The following is a 21,146-nucleotide window of genomic DNA, read 5'->3' as shown; positions in this document are numbered from 1 at the left end:
GAACAAAGAAAAAACGAAAGCGGAACAGTTGGAAAAAAGAAAGGAGACGGAGACGAAGGGCCGGGCGAACAAGAAAGGCTGTCTCTTATACACATCTAGATGTGTATAAGAGACAGGAATCGAACCGCACCATTTGTGCGATTTGAATCGAGCCGAACCGAATCGGTTCCATTCGGTTTGGTTCGTGAATCGGTTTCGTGAAATGAGGGGCNAATATTATATATATATATTTATATTTAAACGGTACAATTTGGTTTAGAAACCGGTTTTCAAACTTGGAACTAAACGGAAGTTTTAACATTCCAACGAATAGCATCGAACCAACTTTTTCGGTTTTGCTTATAAATCGGTTCGGTTCGATTCGGTTTAAGCGGTTTTTCTATCCACCCTTAATCTTTGTAAGTGGTTGTCAAAACTATTTATATGTTTTATTTTGACTATCATCATTTTAAAAATAAATTATTAAAAAATGCAGTAAACGGTGTCCGAACACATGACTTTCAGATACTCAGTTTGACGAGCTATCCCTGTAGTTTTGAACCTTTAGATCTTTAGTCTGATGTACTCCCAACTGAGCTATCCCCGCATATGATTGTCAAGACTATTTATATGTTTTATTTTGACTATCATTATTTTAAAAATAAATTATTAAAAATTGAAATGGGTTGAACATTAACATTTTTAAAATAAAATCAGCTTAAATGCTGTGAATGTGGATCAAACACATGACCTTCAGATCTTTTGTGTGACGCTCTTCCAATTGAGCTATCCCTGCTAGGGGTGAAATCGATTCAGTTCGATAAGGAAGTCAAATTGAACCGAACCGATATTATCTATATATAGAATCGAACCGCACCATTTGTGCGATTTGAATCGAGCCGAACCGAATCGGTTCCATTCGGTTTGGTTCGTGAATCGGTTTCGTGAAATGAGGGGTTGTAGAGGAGATGGAGAACTGATGAGTGCAGACTGAGGGAAAACGAAGAGATGGAATCGGCTGAAGAGGAAGAGATGGAATCGGAGAGATAAAGACGAACAGATGGAATCGGCTAAGGACTGACGAAAGTTGAAACCTCAATTTCAATCTCAAAGACAAAGACAAAGACGGGGACTCGAACTCAAAGACGAAGACTATAAATGATTTGGAACTCGAAGACGAAGACTCGGACTCGAACTCAAACTGAAGTTGAAATAAGAGTGAAAATTCGAAGACGAAGACAAAGAGCGGCTAGGGGCTGCAGTGGCTGCGGGCTGACAGACTCGAACTGAAGAGTGAAGAGCGGCTGTGGGCTGCGACGGCCACAAACCCTAAAGAACAAAGAAAGAAACGAAAGCGGAACAGCTGGAAGAAAGAAATGAGACGGAGATAAAGGGCCGGGCGAAGAATAAAGGAAACGCTCGTTTTTTAACTTTTTATTAATATTATATATATATATATATATTTATATTTAAACGGTTCGGTTCGGTTTAGAAACTGGTTTTCAAAATTGGAACCGAATCGAACCGAACCGTTTAAATTCAGTTTTAACATTCCAACAAAACACATCGAACCGATTTTTTTGGTTTTGCTTATAAATTGGTTCGGTTCGCTTCAGTTTTGCAAATCGGTTCGGTTTAAGCAGTTTTGTTGTCCACGCCTAATCTCTGCAAGTGGTTGTCAAAACTATTTATATGTAGTTTTGCAAATCAATTTGGTTTAAGCAATTTTGTTGTCCACCCCTAATTGCTAAATAAATTTTTAAAAATTGCAGTGAACATGGATTGAATACTAACATTTTAAAAATAAAATCAAAATAAATGCGGTGAACGTGGATCAAACACGTGACCTTCAGATCTTCAGTCTGACGCTTTCCCAACTGAGCTATCCCCGCAAGTGTTTATCAAAACTATTTATTTGTTTTATTTTGACTATCATCATTTTAAAAATAAATTATTAAAAATTGCAGTGAACATGGACAGAATACTAACATTTTAAAAATAAAATCAAAATAAATGCGGTAAACGTGGATCGAACACGTGACCTTCAGATCTTCAATTTGTCAAAATTGTTTATCTGTTTTATTTTGACTATCATCATTTTGAAAATAAATTATTAAAAATTGCAGTGGATTGAACATTAACATTTTAAAAATAAAACCAAATTGAATGCAACGAATGTTGAATGTGGATCGAACACATGACCTTCAGATCTTCTGTCTAACGCTTTTCCAATTGAGCTATCCCCACTAGGGGTGAAATCGATCCAGTTCGATTTGGAGGTCAAATCGAACCAAATCGATATTATTTATATATAGAATCGAACCGCACCATTTGTGCGATTTGAATCGAGCCGAACCGAATCGGTTCCATTCGGTTTGGTTCGTGAATCGGTTTTGTAAAATGAGAGGCTGTCGAGGGAGAACTGATGAGTGCAGACTGAGGGAAGACGAAGAGATGGAATCAGCTAAAGACGAAGAGATGGAATCGGAGATAAAAAGGACGAAGAGATAAAGATGAATAGATGGAATCGGCTAAGGACTGAGGTAAGATGAAACCTCGATTTCGATCTCGAAGACGAAGACTCGAACTAAAGCTGAAATGAAGAGTGAAGAGTCGAAGTCGAAGACAAAGAGCGGCTGCGGCGACCACAAACCCTAAAGAACAAAGAAAGAAACGAAAGCGGAACAACTGGAAGAAAGAAACGAGACGAAGAGGAAGGGCCGGGCGAAGAATAAAGGAAACGCTCATTTTTTAACTTAGGAAACGCTCATTTTATAACATTTTTATTAATATTAATATATATATATATTATATAAATATATATAAACGGTTCGGTTCGGTTTAGAACTGGTTTTTCAAACTTGAACAGAGAACACAGAACCGATTTTTTCGATTCATTTTTATAAATTGGTTCGGTTCGCTTCATTTTTGCAAATCGGTTTTGGTTTAAACAGTTTTGCTGTCCACACCCCTAATCTCTGCAAGTGGTTGTCAAATAATGCGATGAACGTGGATCGAACAACGTGACCTTCAGATCTTCAGTCTGACGCTCTCCCAACTGAGCTATCCCACAAGTGTTTACAAAACTATTATATTTGTATTATTTTGACTATCATCATTTTAAAAATAAATTATTAAATTGCAGTGAACATGGATTGAACACTAACATTTTAAATAAATCAAAATAAATGCATATGGATCAAACACGTGACCTTTAGATCTTTAGTCTGATGTTCTCCCAACTGAGCTATCCCTATAAGTAATTGTCAAGACTATTTATATGTTTTATTTTGACTATCATTATTTTAAAAATAAATTATTAAAAATTGTAGTGGATTGAACATTAACATTTTAAAAATAAAACCAAATTAAATGCGGTGAATGTTGAATGTGGATCGAACACATGACCTTCAATCTTCTGTCTGACGCTTTTCCAATTGAGCTATCCCCACTAGGGGTGAAATCGATTCGGTTTGATTTGGAGGTCAATCAAACCAAATCGATATTATTTATATATAGAATCGAACCGCACCATTTTTGTATTTGAATCGAGCCGAACCGAATCGGTTCCATTCGGTTTGGTTCGTGAATCGATTTCGTGAAATGAGGGGCTGTCAAGGGAGATGGAGAACTGATGAGTGCAGACTGAGGGAAACGAAGAGATAAAGACGAACAAATGGAAATCGGCTAAGGACTGAGGGAAGACGAAACCTAATTTCAATCTCGAAGATGAAGTCGAATACTGGGACTCGAACTCAAAGACGAAGACTATAAATGATTTGGAACTCGAAGACTCGAACTCAAACTGAAGCTGAAATGAAGAGTGAAAGTCGAAGACGAAGACAAAGAGCGGCTACGGGTTGACGGACTCGAACCGAAGAGTGAAGAGCGGCTGCGGGCTGTGGCGGCCACAAAACCCTAAAGAACAAAGAAAGAAACGAAAGCAAGAACAGTTGGAAGAAAGAAACGAGACGGAGACAAAGGGCCGGGCGAAATAAAGGAAACGCTCGTTTTTTAACTTTTTATTAATATTATATATATATATTTATATTTAAACGGTTCAGTTCGGTTTAGAAACCGGTTTTCAAACTTGGAACCGAACCAACCGTTTAAATTCGGTTTTAACATTCCAACAAACCGCATCGAACCGATTTTTCGGTTTTGCTTTATAATTTGTTCGGTTCGCTTCAGTTTTGCAAATCGGTTCGGTTTAAGCGGTTTTGCTATCCACCAAGTGGTTGTCAAAACTATTTATATGTTTTACACTAACATTTTAAAAATAAAATCAAATTGCGATAAACGTGGATCGAACACGTGACCTTCAGATCTTCAGTCTGACGCTCTCCCAAACTGAGCTATCCCCGCAAGTGTTTTATCAAAACTATTTATTTGTATATTTTTGACTATCATCATTTTAAAAATAAATTATTAAAAATTGCAGTGAACATGGATTGAACACTAACATTTTAAAAATAAAATCAAAATAAATGCATATGGATCAAACACGTGACCTTTAGATCTTTAGTTTGATGTTTTCCCAACTGAGCTATCCCTATAAGTAATTGTCAAGACTATTTATATGTTTTATTTTGACTATCATTATTAAAAAATAAATTATAAAAATTGCATAGGATTGAACATTAACATTTTAAAAATAAAACCAAATTAAATGCGGTGAATGTTGAATGTGTATCGAACACAATGACCTTCAGATCTTCTGTCTGACGCTTTTCCAATTGAGTTAATCCCCACTAGGGGTGAAATCGATTCAGTTCGATTTAGAGGACAAATCAAACCAAAATCGATATTATTTATATATAGAATCGAACCGCACCATTTGTGCGATTTGAATCGAGCCGAACCGAATCGGTTCCATTCGGTTTGGTTCGTGAATCGGTTTCGTGAAATGAGGGCTGTCAAGGGAGATGGAGAACTGATGAGTGTAGACTGAGGGGAACGAAGAGATGAATCGGCGGATAAAAGGACGAAGAGATAAAGACGAACAAATGGAATCGGCTAAGGACTGAGGGAAGACGAACGAACCTCAATTTCAATCTCGAAGACGAAGTCGAATACTGGGACTCGAACTCAAAGACGAAGACTATAAATGATTGGAACTCGAAGACTCGAACTCAAAACTGAAGCTGAAATGAAGAGTGAAGAGTCGAAGACGAAGACAAAGAGCGGCTACGGGCTGCGTGGCTACGGGTTGACGGACTCGAACCGAAAGTGAAGAGCGGCTGCGGGCTGTGGCGGCCACAAACCTAAAGAACAAGAAAGAAACAAAGCAGAACAGTTGGAAGAAAGAAACGAGACGGAGACGAAGGGTCGGGCGAAGAATAAAGAAACGTTCGTTTTTTTAACTTTTTATTAATATTATTATATATATATTTATATTTAAACGGTTCAATTCGGTTTAGAAACCGGTTTTCAAAACTGTAACCGAACCAAACCGTTTAAATTCGGTTTTAACATTCCAACAAACCGCATCGAACCGATTTTTCGGTTTTGCTTATAAATTTGTTTGGTTCGCTTCAGTTTTGCAAATCGTTCGGTTTAAGCGGTTTTGCTATCCCGTTCACTCCCTAAAATCTTCTTGCAAAGTGTTGTCAAAACTATTTATATGTTTTATTTTGACTATCATCATTTTAAAAATAAATTATTAAAAATTGTAGTGAACATGGATTGAACACTAACATTTTAAAAATAAAATAAAAGTAAATGTGATCTTCAATTTGTCAAAACTATTTATATGTTTTATTTTGACTCTCATCATTTTAAAAATAAATTTTTAAAAATTGCAATGAATATGGATTGAACAGATCTTCAGTCTGACGCTCTCCCAACTAAGCTATCGCCGCAAGTGTTTATCAAAACTATTTATTTGTTTTATTTTGACTATCATCATTTTAAAAATAAATTATTAAAAATTACCGTGAATATGGATTGACCTTTAGATCTACGGTCTGACGCTCTCCCAAGCTATCCCCGCAATTGGTGATAGATATCTAGAATTAATTTATTTATCATAAAGCAAATTGCAAAATCCACCCCATTGATAATTGCAATTATATTCTTGAACTTTTAATGATAAAAAATGAGCTCTCAAACTTGAAGAAGGAGGCCAATGACCCTATTAATTATTATTATTATTATTTTTTAGTACAACAACAAGATGAGGATATCAAGATTAAACTATTATCATTGAGCCAAGCTTACTTTTGGCTTTAACTATATTAATTGTTTTATTTATCTCGCTATCCTATTTTTTCTTTTTTTTTTTTTCTTGGGGACAGTCGGACAGATGAAGCAATCATTATTCGATACAACTTTCATCTCCAATATGGGTAGATAATAAGCTTCTGCTTTCGTTTTCTTCCCTTTGTTTCATTTTTTAAAAGGAAATTGACGAATTAAAAGCATACATACATAGTTGATGGTAAAAATATACATAATTACCAAAGATATTATTTGTTACACCGTTTGAGTATATATATCTATATTACATTGAACAATAAAATTAACTTCCAACTAAATTAACTTAAAGATGCTTTCAGTAAAAGAAAATTATAATTAAAATAAGGGTCGTTTTTAAATATAGAACTATCAGAGTCTATTAGCATATCTATCATTGATAGTTCTAAAATTTTGCTATATCTTGTAAATATTTTCAAGAGTTTTACTATTTGAAATAATTTTCTTTAAAATAATGCTCTAAGAACTGGAACGGTTAAATACTTAGCTAGGCTCAGTAATGTGACAAAAAGAAAAAAAGAAAAAAGAAAAAAGAAAAAGGGTCAGTCCAGAAAATGATAGAATAAAAGCTGCCCTCAAATTAGATCATACACACTCTGCTTACCGGCTAACACCTACAAAACATCCATCTTTTCTGGTCAATAGACAGAAGTATCCACGATTTAACACGCCATGAATTTCACAATCTCGGATTTGGATTTGTACAGTGGATGAGTTGACAGGACAGGATGTTCTCCAACTCAAGTCGAGGCTGAGGTCGCTTTGTGCCGTAGCGAGCAGTGAATCTATGAGGTTACATTCATAGAAAAGGTAGCTACCTTACCTTCTCAATGCACCATAATTTCTTGTCACCTGAAAATTGAAAGGTAGATCCAGGGTAACTGTATGAGGAGGGTCTCTCAGTCTCACTCTCTCTAATAACTATAGCTATGGTAATTTTGTGATAATTTTATTTTTTTTAAGAACTTATAGGATATTAAATAACTGATGCAAGTGGTTTATCAAAGTTTGAAACAAAGACAATGGTAAATGTAATACATTGTAGATATCCCAAAAATGAGAAACCATACAAGACACGTTCGAACCACTTGCAAGCAAAGGATATGAAGCATTACTCTTTTGCACACAACTGAAATGCAAGTCGAGAATGAATATTTAACAATTTGTTAAAATACTATTTTGGTCCCGTACTTTGAAGTTTGTTGAATTTTAGTTCTTATACTTTCAATAAAACTTAAATTTAGTCCCCAGTATAGATTTACTGTTGATTTAAAAAAAAAAAAAAAAAAACTCTCTTGTTATGTATTAGCACTTTTATTAAAAAATTTGAAAACATATTCATATATTGTACTTACTTGCATGAAAATTATTATTATTATTTAATCAATTTCGATAAAATTAACTTTAAGGGACTAAAGTTAAGATTTATAAAAATTACATGGACGAAAATTAGACAACAAGAAGTACAAAGACTAAATCTGAACAAACTTTAAAGTATGAGGACCAAAATAGTATTTTAACCTTAACTATTTCGAAAATGGATGAAAATACTAACCCGAGGCTGCGACTTATTTAATAGCTTTCTAGCGTTTTCTTCATCTTCGCTGTCACCATCGCCGTCATCTCTACCCATGTACGTTCTCTGAACTGAAGAGGTGTTTGATTTCCTTCCCCGTTTAGACTGAGTGGTTCCTCTCCCTCTGCCCCTTGGAGCAGCGCGCTTTCTTCCTTTGCTGAGAGGACTTTCATCATTTTCCTAATAGAAAACGAACATGGTTCAACAGATAGATCAAATAAGCATGGTAGTCGATATAATTTGGGGAAAATTTTTGCAGGCAAAATCAGCTAAAAATTTAAATACGAAAAGTTCAGTGGTTCTGCAGCTGAATCAAACCCAAGCTAATTGATAAAGGTACCCTACCGAACTGTCGTTAATTTCTTCAACTTCATTTTCCCTTGGTTCTCCGCTAGAAGCAGAATTCATAGCATCTGTGTTGACTATGCTTCGAACAGCAGCAGTTGCAGATCTGCATTGTTTAGTTACAACATTACGTAATATGATTTAAGTATGACACGAAGGACACTCTTTATATTTAATCAGCATATGGACAAACAGCAGCATCCTTTTAACTGCAAGGTTATCTATTCTTCTGTAGTGTAAGAGAACCTTTATTCTTAAGTGTCTGTATAATATTGGAACTGTAGATAGGGATTATTGGATTCTGATACTATTTCTGGTCTCTTCTGACTAGTAGCATTCACGTTTACAGACTCTCAAGACTAAAACGTACAGAAAGTAAAGACATAGTGCAAGTGGAAGTCCAAATGGAAGAACGCTTTTTTTGCAGAAGAGAATAATGTGGCTGCATATGTATCAATTGCAACCTGCAACTAACATCTTAGTTGCCGAATAGCATTCTGTTTTTCATCATGGTTGGGGAGAGTACAACTGCGGGAGACACAAGCAAAACCTCACAAGTGATTATTAATTTTTCCTTTTGTTTCAAATTTCTGACTCGGCAGGCTTTTGTAGAAAAAAAATACTGTGTCTAACAGCCAATCGTAGTTTTAGGAATTTCTACAGGCATTCTTTACTAAACAATATTTACTTTAAATTGTATCAAGAAAAACCTCTGTGATTGGCGAAATCCAAGAGCTGCATCAAGAGTTGTCTGCTTCAGGCTACTACTGGATCCCCTCCCTCTACCCCTTCCTCTTCCTCGTGTGGAAGTTTTAATTGAAGTGTCATCAGCTGCCTTAGATGGTACTTTCCGACCTCTAGTGGATTTTGACCCAGATGCTTTTACTGTATCCTCATCATCACTGAAAGAAACAGCAGACCCAACTGCCGTGGAACTTCTACTACCGAAATCCTGATATTGCACATAATAATCAACAAAATTAAAATAGATAAGAGAAATGGCAGAACTTATGAGATGTAAGAGTAGAATAAAGTCTAACTACTTTTGATGACTGAATAGATGATGTGAATGCTGTATCATTCTTAGAACGGTTGTTCCTCTCCTTGACTCGGTCCTGTAGAAAATATATCCCTTTATCAGTAACACACAAACATACCATCCTTTCAGTTTTGTTTAGTTTAAAAAATTTAAAAGTGGATCATACAAACAATAGATCTAAATGAGTATCCCCTCATTAATATGATTACCATCCCCGACAATCTGCAATTGTTCCATTTATAATTGCTTCCATCTAATTTCTAATTATTTATCTTTCTGTGTATGTGTGGGTGACTGATTGCGTGTGTGTGTGTGTGAGAGAGAGAGAGAGAGAGAGGGGGCGGGTAGGGACTTTCCTCCAAGCATTCCCCAACTTTAAGAATTAAATCTTCTTCTTCAAACTTCAAAGAATCTGCGTCTTGAGCAATTTTACTCTATGACAAGAGAAATTTAAGAACTATTAGCATTGAATATATGAAGGAAAATCGAAATCTATGCAGTAGAATTTACTCAAGAAAGGATTTTCAATCCTTTTGCAAGTTATTATCATAAACAAAAACTTTCAAACTTGACATATATTGAATATATTAAAGCAAGAGGATTCATACTTGGTAGTGAGTAGCAACAATGGAGGATAAATAGAACTACTTACTCGTGTTTCTTCTAGATTGTATTGAACGCAGGAATAAAATGCCATTTTGTCATCTTTATTTACAAAATTGTGCAGTGCAACATCCAAATCATTGACAGGAAGGATCTCCATTTTCTGAATGATCGAATAGGCCAAAGCCACAACAAAAGAGATTAAAATACTGATAGATAATCTCTTAAGAAACATAATATCATTTGCAAGTGCATCATCTTTATCATTTTGAATGCCCAACTTTTAAATTCTAGGGAAAAAGAAACAAAAAAAATCATAGTAATAAAACTAGAAACAACAAAAACTTCATTCATAGGATAAAATAACCCAATAATATTGTCAATGACGCATCTTGTGACCCTATTTATGGTCTAATTCATGTGAAAAGTTACTCTCGGTAAATTATGATTACTAGTAATTATGAGATATATTACACAGTAACCCAGATAGAAGCAGTTCCATAAAGTTGATATAATTGATGTAATGGTAAAGAGAGGAATGAAAAATGATTGTTTGTACCAGATTATTTTCTGCAACTAAAGCCTCTATGTTTTGTTGATTCAGTTCTTCTGGACGAAGCCTTTCTGAATCATCAATTTTCACTATGGAAAAGAAAGGAAGGAAGGAAAGAAGTTAAAGAATACATAAAACTATGAAGCAACAAGTAGTTGGGACTTCGGTTACGTCAATTCTATATAATAAAGAAATAAAAAACAGTTAATCACTTAGCAATTGAGATATGACACTAAGAAATCTCCAATACCAACAAACACTACCCTCCCCCGACCTCCCACCCAATCCCAAAGGTCAAAAGGCTAGCAATTAATTACCTTCATTGCGACCTTTCCTTGAAGCTTTTGAGAATATAAGGATGTCTTGAGGATTTGCTACCTGGAAATAAATATGTTCAATTACTCTGCACAATATAGAAAAATGAATACAGCTTCCTGATCCAGGATTCCCGTAAACCAAACTACCTTCCCAACATATTTCTGACCAAATCTTTGGGGATTTATTGTCATAAACCCAGAGTAATCCACCTGCCAAATGTAAAAGAGTTCATGATCCATACAAAACAGGATTTCGTTATTCTGAATAAACAGTCGACATTGAATCAACCAGATTTTGGGAGAACCAAAGAGAGAAAACTGATAAAAATACAGAAAAGTGATCAAGATGTTGAGTTATGTTCTAAATGGCGCAAAAAGATGCAGTTAACCTTTTGACTTAAGCTAGGGAAATGCAAGAACGATATGACATCAAAAGAAATTTCAAGAGCTGCAGCATAGAATACAAGGTTACCTTTATGCGGACTAATGGAAGCTTGAGCTCTGATCTGTTTACAACCCTTTTGCTGGATTTCTCAATCAAATTTTGAACCTGATGAACATTGTGAACTATGTAATTCACACACCCTGGTTACAGCACTATAACATAAACTTACTAGCACCAACAAACCAAAATGGGAAAAGGATGAAAATATTTCAAAACTATTTGGACAAATTTTATGTACCACTTTGTCCAAGTGTTCAATAATTGAGTTCTGATCATTAGAGTCGATGTCAGGCTCATCCTTCAATACAATCTGCATCAGAAAATTGATTAATCAATCATTAGGTTAGCATCGATGAATATCGAATAAAAACCACATCTAACAATTACCTCTGTGTACTCAAATGGCCTTACAGTTGTCAAAGGTATCTTGGTTGGTCGATATTGATTACCCTAAGTACATGATGATCCATGATTAAGAAAACGAAGGTCTAAATATATTGCAGCGTCCATGCATACATGAAAAAACATTTTGACAGACAACCTTAATTTCCAACAAAAGGACATGTTTTGGCTTTGATTCACCATCAATCAGTGATGTTGCGACTGAGGAACCTGGTTGTGTGATGTGGAAACCCATCCCAGGAACTTCCTGGAAAGAAATAGTAGGCATTCAATTTTATGAACCACCCGGATGATTGTCCAATTGTGTATCTTCTTTTGGAGAGAGAGAGAGAGAAAGAGCGTGATGCTACCAAAGGGTCAACCAAACATTCGTGTTCATGTCCCCAAACAATGAAGTCCAGGAAGCGAGGTAAAAAATGCTCATTTATTGCATTCTTAGGATTTGACTTTACTCTGCAGGCCAAAATAATTTTCCATCCGATTAATTAGATCTCCACTAAACTAGCAGCGCATTAAGGATAGTCCATCACATATGAAATCTATAGAAGATATTGTTAAATTCAGAAAACTAAACTTCCTCAAATGTAGCATTAGGCATAAACTATGTAACCTGTTTTGATGAAGTACCAGAATGTTGAACCAGTCTGTCACTTGGCAGCCTTCCTGGGCTTCAGGCCGCATCCACTGAACAGCATGTGGTGTCTGGGAGGTGAAATAAATGTGAGCATCATAAATACCCAGGAAGTCAAAGGCGGATTTCAACAAAAAAATACCTGGAACATCCTGTTCAGCCTTTCATCTCTAATATTTCCAAGACCATACAGAGCCACGGATGTTGAACCCTGAAAACTTATAGCACAATCAGATTATTAAGTATACTGCCTTGATTTCATTGAAACTACCCACCAACAAACCTTTTTGATAAGAATGGGGCAGAGGGTGATCTGACCAACACCAGAACCACCAAGAACCATTTTCCCGAAGTAGTTCACAAGATTGCATGCAGAGAGAATATCAACAGCAGAAAGGTTGTCCTATCCACCAAGAACAGATGGATGAAATGAAGATAGGTAAACCACGAACAAAAGAATCGCCAAAAGAGCACACAGAAGAACTATGAAAATAGGAAAGTTTGCCTCTTTTTATATATAAGGATTTTTCCTTCTCCGTAGTTTTCTTCCTTTGTGTTGTTCCTCTCTTTCCCTCTTGATACCATTTGTGTATTACCTTATTTGGCTATTTTCCTCTCTTTAAATTTAGGGTTGTATATTTTGTAAAGACATGAACTAGAAAAATCTTTGTCCAGCAAAACTAAGAGCTAAGTAGAGTAGATTACTTGTTAGACCCTGTTAACCAAAACCAGGTAAAGACAACACGTGCTGGTGTGGTTGAAGTGTTGTCCGTGCAGAATTATCATAATTAAAGACATCTGTCTACTATATTCATACCACTCCAGCAGGATCATCATGGTTCCCATGAATACTGAAAACTGGCAAGCCAACATTAAAATGAGGATCTTCGTAGTTGACGTGACCAAATCTGTTCAAGAGAAGAATGTAATCAGAAAAACAAGGAAAACATATGGAAACTTACATCTCGACTATATGAAACCAGTGCTGAAGATTCAAAGCAAGATAGAAATACAAAATTAGAGTCACAGTGAGAGGAAATGAGAATTAAGGAAAGCAACTCCAAGTGCAAAATTCTAAGGTTGATATGAAAAGCATGACCTGGGGATATTTTGAGTCATTGGGAAAAACTGTTGAAATAGAAGAGCATGAAGAATAAGAGGGTAAAATTTTGCATGAAGAAGCATTTTGAATGCCACCATAAGAAATTACGTGTTTGGAAAATTGATGGTTTGGTCGCTAACAACTTGGAATTGCACTGGTTTATCATTAAGGCAATGACGACGCAGGATCTCAATTGCCTTCACTAATGTTGATCGTGATGGCTTGTTCTCATGGAAAAGGTCACCGCCAAGAAGTAAGAAATCCACCTGAATGGGAATAATTGCCAGTTAGGAGTAGCATTTGACAAGTCTAAAGAATCAATAAATCCAGCATATGATTTGAAGTAACAATAAACGAGATGTTATTTCGGTGACCTCTCTTTTAATTAGAGCTGAAAGATTAAAACCATAAAATAAACAAAGAGAACTCAAGAATTAATATTGCAATAGTTTCCATGGACTTGATTGGAGGGAACAATTATAAATGCAGTTACTTTCTGCTTCTACCCAGAAAATAGAAGCAAATTATTTGAATTAATTCCTCAGTGCATACCTCAAAAGGTTCTTTTACTAAGGACAATCGGGGTAAACAATGAGACCAAAATAAATATACAGGCAGAGTGAACAAGCATCTAAGGGAAAATGATACACTGGAATAATAATCCACCTGCTTTTGTTCTGCAATTGAGCATATCTCTTCAAAAGCCTTGAATGAATCATGTCGCCGTATTTCATCCTTCTCCAAATAGCCCAGATGGCAATCTGTTGCGACAAGTATTCGAAGTGTATTTTTCATCTCGTCCCTGATAATTTATCATTCTTGATTCATGTATAATTATGAAAGTTTTTGGAAATAGTACAATAAAAAAAAAAAATTGTCTGCTTGCATTGATGCTTCATAATTATAGATGTTCTAAGCATGCTCATAAAATTCTCTTGATAAACATACAAATCTGAGTAGGAAGTTGAAAGTTCATGTCTAAGTTCCAACCAAAGTCAAGAAGCCTTCCAAAGCATTAAATAACAAGTGGAGAGGAAGATTGACTGGTCTTTCCATTGAACTTAAGTCTATGAAGGCCAATATTGATCGAATAACAAATGAGTGCTCTCTGCATTGAATTTCAAAAAATACATGTTTACAAAGTGCACAAAACCGGAAGCTAGTAACAGCACCACGTCAACAATGTTCTCCTCTCCCCTAGAAGCATATACAGAAGTACGTCTAGTTCTCTCAATCCAAACTTTCCAAAATGATTCCAAACTCTGCAGTGAACTACAAAATTCTTGGCCTAACGCACAAATTTGATTTTTAGAAGCACTCCAACATTTTGAAACGAGAAGAGAAAAATTCCTCAAAATAAGCATAAAAGATGACCGATTACCGAGATAAATCCCCCATCCAAATAAGCTTTGAACTTCCTTGAACCTACATTATAACAAAACATTTGAACGGTGTTAGCCTGAATCCTACATATCAAGTTACAAGAATCTGATCATAAGCACTTCCAGCTTTCTGATAAAAAAGTTAACCGTCCATTTCTTCAATATCTCCCATCATTCCCAAAACAAAGTAATGAACTACCACAAAGTTAAAATCAATACTATGAACAATATAAAATATATTCGACTAAAATTTCCAATTTCATAAGCCTAGTTACAGCTCATATATCATCTTAAACCCTAAACAAGGTTTTAAGCGCAGACATTCGAAGTTGATACAGAAAAGGGCAAGCACTTTACACAAGCTGCGAATAAGCTAATCAACAGAGAATGAATCCGTAAGTGTGAGATGGAGAAAATGAAGATAAAACCGAGTCTCCACAAGGGGTTTGTGATTAATTTCGTGTAATAAACAGAGAATTCTTATTGAACCCGCATTTTCACTGAAGCAAAAACAGCAAAATGGAATACAGAATCAAGCGAAACAAAGTTTTTGTACCTATGGTTATGGCGATTAGGCGAGCTACAGAGCTAACAGAGAGACTTCAGACCTGGAAATGCAGACGAATAAGGTCAAGGCGCTGAAGCGTGGCGGGGAATATTTGAAGCAACCGCCGGAGTTTGGGGAGGGTTTTGAATTGTAATAAGATGTTGGACTTATTAGCAATATTTTAATAATTTCATTCCATTTTGAAATTTGTCTAGTTCATTTGAACCTTTAAAATTTTGATGGCCACACATTATTTTTTATTTTTAAACATCCGATTTTCAGACAATTTATTTCTAGGCATTTTCAAAACCATCAACATTCACTTTTATATTTAATAGATATCTAACAGATTTGAAATTTTTAAAAATTAATAGATTTATTTCAGAGGAAAATACATTTTTTTGTCTCATTAGATGATATCATATTAAATTTGTCTTCCTCTATTAACTTAAACTTTTGAATCAATTGGTGATTTAAGAAGATTTTTTTGTTTAATTTCTATTTGGTTGATAGGTTTCAAAATGTTACCATTTTACTATTTAAATTTTGAGTCTAATTTTACTTTAGTCTCTATGTTTCAAATGTTATAATTTTACTCTTGAAATGTTAGTTTTGTTTCAATTTGATCTAATTTCAAGATTTACATTTTTGATGTCGATCTTATTTTAGTAATTTATTATGGTCTATCGCAGATAGACAATAAAAAATTGTTATATTTGTAAATATTTGATTATTTTTTTATAATTATGATAATCATAAAATGAATGGTACAATCTAAATATCAATAGATAATAAAATGATATATCAATTTCTAAAAAGATACCATACGTTTAAAATTTATACCATGTGCTTCACACATAATAATAAACTAGTATATTGTTGAAACAATATTTAGCTATTTTGTATTTCTAATTGGAGAAGGACAGTTAAAAAAACATGGCTACTTCTATTACTACTTCTATTACTTTGATTATAATAAACTGAAAAATCATTTTAATACTCCTATACTTTGAGATTGTATTTAATATAATTGAATCCCGTGCATAAGCGTATGATCGCTCAATTTAATTTCTAAGTATTAAAATACAAAAAATCAATTAAACAATAGAGAACTTTTCTATGTAATCTTGAGGGAGAATTCTAGAGAGAGTGATTTTCTTTTCTATTTTTCACATAAAAAAAGAGAGATCCAATTGCCGAGACTATGCAAATAATTTAAGTGAGGGGAATTACCACAGTTGCAGGGGAGTTATTCTTATTTATTTAAGTTTAAATTAAATTAAATCAAATAATGTATTTATAACCTTTAGGTTAATATAAATCCCATTCACATTAATTTTTTTTTTTTTAATAATCTTAATGTGAATCCAATTCATATTAATTTAATATTTGAAATCTCATTCAAATAGTAATATTCTCATGTTATATAGTTTAAATTTGAATCTCATTCAAAATTCACTATATATTATAATGTATCTATATACATTATACTAATTGTATCATATACAATTAACATAAATTCTCTTAATTTATTTGAACATTTCAAATTCTTTCAAAATTACTTATCATTGTTTTACCTTGAAGGACTGTGAGGTTTGATGCGAAAGTGGGATCGGTTCCAATTTCAAATTTCATGGCGAATTAAAATTACAGAGAATTAGATTATGCATTCTAAAAAAATTTACAGCCCGCTTGAAAGATAAATAGAAGGGAGAGATTAGGATTTGTATTTGCACTTACCCTTGAAGACGAGATCTTCACGAAGTCCTCTCGTATTGGCCACGAAATCTTAAAAAACGAACACCAAAAAACTACAGCAAAAACAACCCAATTTGGACACCACCAAGAGGTAATCTTTTGTATTCTCCTTAGGGTAGGGTGAGAATAACATGAGTTGTGGGCTCTGTTAGTTTTGGGAGAGGGAGGAATAATTTTATGAGAGGAGAATTTTATGGAGAAAATATGTTGGGAGAGATTTTTCTTCACACACAAACCTTCTGTGATCTTCTGTGAAGAAGATGAAGAAAAGACGTAAAAAAACAAAAACTCCCCACTAACACGATTGATGATCAACAAAAATAGGGGGAGGGAATTATAACTCCCTCCTAAATTAAATTTAACACCATTTAATTAAATAAAAATTATATATATATATGTATATATATATGATAACCAACTTATCATATAGTATATATTAAACTATATGTTATATTAAAATATAATACATAATCTATAGTTTTTATATTGTATCAAATACAATATAACTTATAGTTTGAATTCTCTCAATCATTTATGATATTTAATATAAATCAAATTTATATTAAATTTAATTATATAAATCTAATCCATATAATTAGTATTTAAATCGTATTCAAATATTTATTTTCTCTCATAAAAAACTTTATATAATGTATTAAATACCTTATATTCATTATATCACATATAATTAATTTAAATTAATTATATAATATATAATTAATGACCTCGATTAATTTGAACCATTTAAATTAATCTAAAATTAATTCTAAATAATCCCAATTGAGCTATAGAGTGTACCTTATGAACCTGTAGATTGGAGTTCCAATGGTACTTGAATAATTAATTAAAATCCTTTAATTAAATTACTCAACATCCATTAACTGTCGGTCGCTCCACTAAAGACCGACAGCTACACTCTTCGCACTACATATATATTTCAATGTCCATTGGATATAACCAGCCAACAATGCAATGACCCTTCACAAATTGGTCGTAAGTATAGGTGGGCCAAAATTACCGTTTTGCTCCTGTAGTTACATTTAACTTCTTAATTACCATTGATCCCTCTAATGAACAATAAGTCAAAGTCCAACTATGACCAAACCCCTCTTGGGCCAAGCGAGGGTGTGGCGCCTTATCATTTCAGCCCCATAATCAGTCATTAAGGAAGAAATTTATCTACTTACCCCGACATTAGGGAAAGAGTGAATTCCATCTTGTGTAGCTATGTTCCCAACTCTCCAATCAGACAAATCCCAAATAAACTAAGATCCGAGGTTATTTATGTAAATTTAAACAAGTATGTAGAGACATATAAGTGGATTTTGTTTAAATAATAACCTAAATAATTTGTAGTAGATCGATAAGGTTAGGTACCTTATCCTTGTGACACTACGGATACAACTTGCTTTGTAGGTGTTACAAATGTTGTAAAGTACTACAAATGATCTGATCCTGATCATTCATGTGGAGACATGTGAGCAAGTGTATCATATACAAAGAGTTTGTATAAGACCGAACCATGAAATGTTTAGTCTCTTTATATAACATCGTTGATAATAGAAACTTACATTTCACTAGGATAACCATAGGTGATATGACCTGAATCCTGAGTGAGTTGTGAACTCCTGCTCATGAAAGCGATCATTTGATTTGTATAGGTGAGAGTGGCCAGATTGCCAACCCAACAAGCCTACCATTTTGCAGATTTGTCTGATTGGGGACCTGGAAACTCAGCTACACAAGACGTAATTCACTTCTTCCCCGATGCAGAGGTAAGTAGATAAATTGCTCTCTTAAGGGCTGATTCTAGGTCTTGAACATAGTGGCCACACTCTGTCTTGTCCAGAGAGGACTCAGTCACAGAAGAACTATGACTTATTGTTTATTAGAGGAATCAGTGGTACTTAAGGAGTTAGATGTAACTATAGGGGCACAATGGTAGTTTGGCCTAGTTGTACTTACGAGCAATTTGTGAAAGGGTCATCGCATTGTTGATTGGTTATATCCAATGGACACAGAAATATATCTGTAGTGCGAAGAATGCAACTGTTGGTCTTTAGTGGAGTGCCCGACAGTTAACGGATGGCGGATAATGTAACTAAAGAGTTTAATTAATTATTTACGTACTGTTGGAGCTTCAAGCTACAAGTCCATAAAGTCCCCTTAGTAGCTTAAAAGGATTATGTTGAGAATAAATTTTTGGGTTAGTTTGAATTGTTCAAATTAATAGGAGGAAATTTAATTATATATGATATAATTAATTCAATTATATATGATATAATTGATATAATGTATTTGATATATTAATTGGAGGAATATTTGAATGAGATTCAAATAGTTCATTTGATTTACTTTAAATGTCACAAAATAGAGAAAAGGGACTATAGTTTATATTGTATGTGATGCAATATTAAAACTATAGATTATAAATATAATATGATAAGTTGCTTATCATATTTATTTATATTATTTATTATTTTGAATAATAATCCATTTTTCTCAAAAACTACCTTAGTGGGTGGTTATGGAACTTTTATGGCAATTGGAATAAAATGAAAAAGTTTTTCATTTTACTGCTAAGACTAATATCCCAAAAGGAGAACCACAAGATCGCAAAACAGAGACTATATGATAGTCTACACAACAAATATAGAGCATATACGATAGGTTTTCTTTGTCTATGCGATAGCCTATGCGATAGGAAGTTTTGCTATGCGATAGCCTAAACGATCGAGAAGTTTGCTATGCGATAGTGCTTCTTCTTTGATCGTCTTCTTCCTCCAAACTCACAAATATCCTCTTAACCAAAATAGTCAGAGCCCACCACTCCTAGGTTCTCACCCCGAGCATATTGAGAAATCTGAGTGGTAATGTCCCTGTTGGTTTGAAGATCGAGTTGTTGTTTGCTTCTTGTTCGAGAGAAGTGTTCGTGACTTGTTCGAAGCGTTCGTGAACAAGTTGGATCGAGGGATTACTTGAAGAACAATTCTTCAAAGGTATAATCTCTCAACCTTTGTTTTATTTCAGAAGCATGATGTAATTTAGTTTTTGATGCATAATCTGTTCTGTATGATTGTAAATGTATGCGTTCAATCACAATGGAATTTGGACGATCTGCTTCCGCTCAAGAAACTCCTTAATGTTGAGTTTTCCTTCAATTGGTATTAGAGCCAGGTTATATTCTGATTTCCATATTCCATTTGTTGTATTGAATTTTGTTCATAGTTTGGTGGATTTTAAGTTTCTGCAATGTGTTTAAGTGTAAAATGTTTGTAGATGTTGTTCATGGATGTTTCGAGATAGTTGTCTCTATTTAATGCTTCCGTTTTTACTTTTACAAAAGTTAATTTGTAAAGGCCCCTGCGTTTTTGGGCATAAACACTTGCAATCAAGTATGTATTCATTTTGAGTTTTTGAGTCGTTCGTGAAGAAGCTTCAGGCGTAAAGAGTTGCAGTTCGCTTCGATGGAGAAGACGAAACGATGGTCGCATCGTGTAGCTCAAGCTAGACGATCGTTTAGATTTGGCTATGCGTTCGTGTAGACCTGTTCTATTCGATCGTGTAGCATTTTCTAAACAATCGCGTAGCATTGTAAAGAGTTTACTCGATCGTGTTGCGTTGGCTACATGATCGCGTAGACGCTCGGGGGTAAACGATTGCACGGTATTTTGATACTCGATGCAAGGCATGCGCGCTAAACAATCATGTAGGCTATCATGCTCATCGCATAGTCATTAGCTATACGATCGCATAGTATACGATACTTGGCATTTGCTACTCGGTCGTGTAGGCTATCATACTCATTGCATAGTCATTAGCTACACGATCGCATGGTATACGATACTCGGTGCTTGCTACTCAATCTTGTAGACTATCATGTTCATCACATAGTCATTCGCTACACAATCATGAAAGGATTTGCTATACGATCAAGTGACAAGGCTTCAAGGCGGGCGATTCAAGACCCGTTTCATTTGTTCGAACCAGTTGACTCCAACTTTTGTAATAGTTTAGCATTTTTTTTGGTTTTGAGACAAATTATCCCAGTTCAACAACTTTAATTAAATATGCATGTGATATATGTTTATTATATGCCATAATGTATGTCATATAGTTTTAAACCTACCATAGATTATGCATTTTTTTTTCATGCATCATTTTATATTATAAGTGTTATAATATATTAGTATGCATGATTTAAATTACATA

At 34.3% G+C, this 21,146-nt stretch overlaps 1 protein-coding gene and 3 non-coding genes across 4 annotated transcripts; all 4 read right to left on the bottom strand.

The window, feature by feature from the left end:
- Positions 1 to 1,798: 1,798 nt before the first annotated feature.
- Positions 1,799 to 1,871, bottom strand: TRNAF-GAA. Its single transcript has one exon. It is a non-coding gene; the product is annotated as a tRNA-Phe (tRNA).
- A 1,106-nt stretch (positions 1,872 to 2,977) lies between these two features.
- On the bottom strand, positions 2,978 to 3,052 carry TRNAF-GAA. The gene has a single exon. It is a non-coding gene; the product is annotated as a tRNA-Phe (tRNA).
- Positions 3,053 to 4,270: 1,218 nt separating this feature from the next.
- On the bottom strand, positions 4,271 to 4,344 carry TRNAF-GAA. The gene has a single exon. It is a non-coding gene; the product is annotated as a tRNA-Phe (tRNA).
- A 2,330-nt stretch (positions 4,345 to 6,674) lies between these two features.
- LOC120086403 (double-strand break repair protein MRE11) lies at positions 6,675 to 15,336 on the bottom strand. The gene is made up of 23 exons (XM_039043031.1): positions 15,186 to 15,336; positions 14,629 to 14,672; positions 13,914 to 14,049; positions 13,356 to 13,513; positions 12,963 to 13,053; positions 12,429 to 12,548; positions 12,288 to 12,356; positions 12,125 to 12,216; positions 11,865 to 11,967; positions 11,654 to 11,761; positions 11,500 to 11,562; positions 11,351 to 11,422; positions 11,140 to 11,217; positions 10,815 to 10,877; positions 10,668 to 10,728; positions 10,357 to 10,439; positions 9,847 to 9,960; positions 9,551 to 9,628; positions 9,199 to 9,270; positions 8,866 to 9,107; positions 8,156 to 8,261; positions 7,790 to 7,990; positions 6,675 to 7,086 (listed from the first exon to the last, which is right to left on the bottom strand). The coding sequence occupies exons 2-23, from the start codon at positions 14,643 to 14,645 to the stop codon at positions 7,054 to 7,056; spliced, it is 2,160 nt and encodes a 719-aa protein (XP_038898959.1). The 5' UTR covers positions 14,646 to 14,672; positions 15,186 to 15,336; the 3' UTR covers positions 6,675 to 7,053.
- Positions 15,337 to 21,146: the final 5,810 nt, after the last annotated feature.

The sequence above is a fragment of the Benincasa hispida genome, chromosome 9 (assembly GCF_009727055.1).
Source record: "Benincasa hispida cultivar B227 chromosome 9, ASM972705v1, whole genome shotgun sequence".
NCBI lineage: Eukaryota > Viridiplantae > Streptophyta > Magnoliopsida > Cucurbitales > Cucurbitaceae > Benincasa > Benincasa hispida.
The sequence above is the reverse complement of the archived record's forward strand: the minus strand, read 5'-3'. Positions and strand labels throughout refer to the sequence as shown.

Bases quoted from the DNA above. Each gene is read 5' to 3' on its own strand.
- LOC120086403 (XM_039043031.1), bottom strand. The intron at 11,218-11,350 runs GTACATAAAATT...AATGTTCATCAG, and splicing joins TTGAACACTTGGACAAAGTG to GTTCAAAATTTGATTGAGAA. The intron at 8,262-8,865 runs GTTTTTCTTGAT...TAAACAATGCAG, and splicing joins GGATTTCGCCAATCACAGAG to ATCTGCAACTGCTGCTGTTC.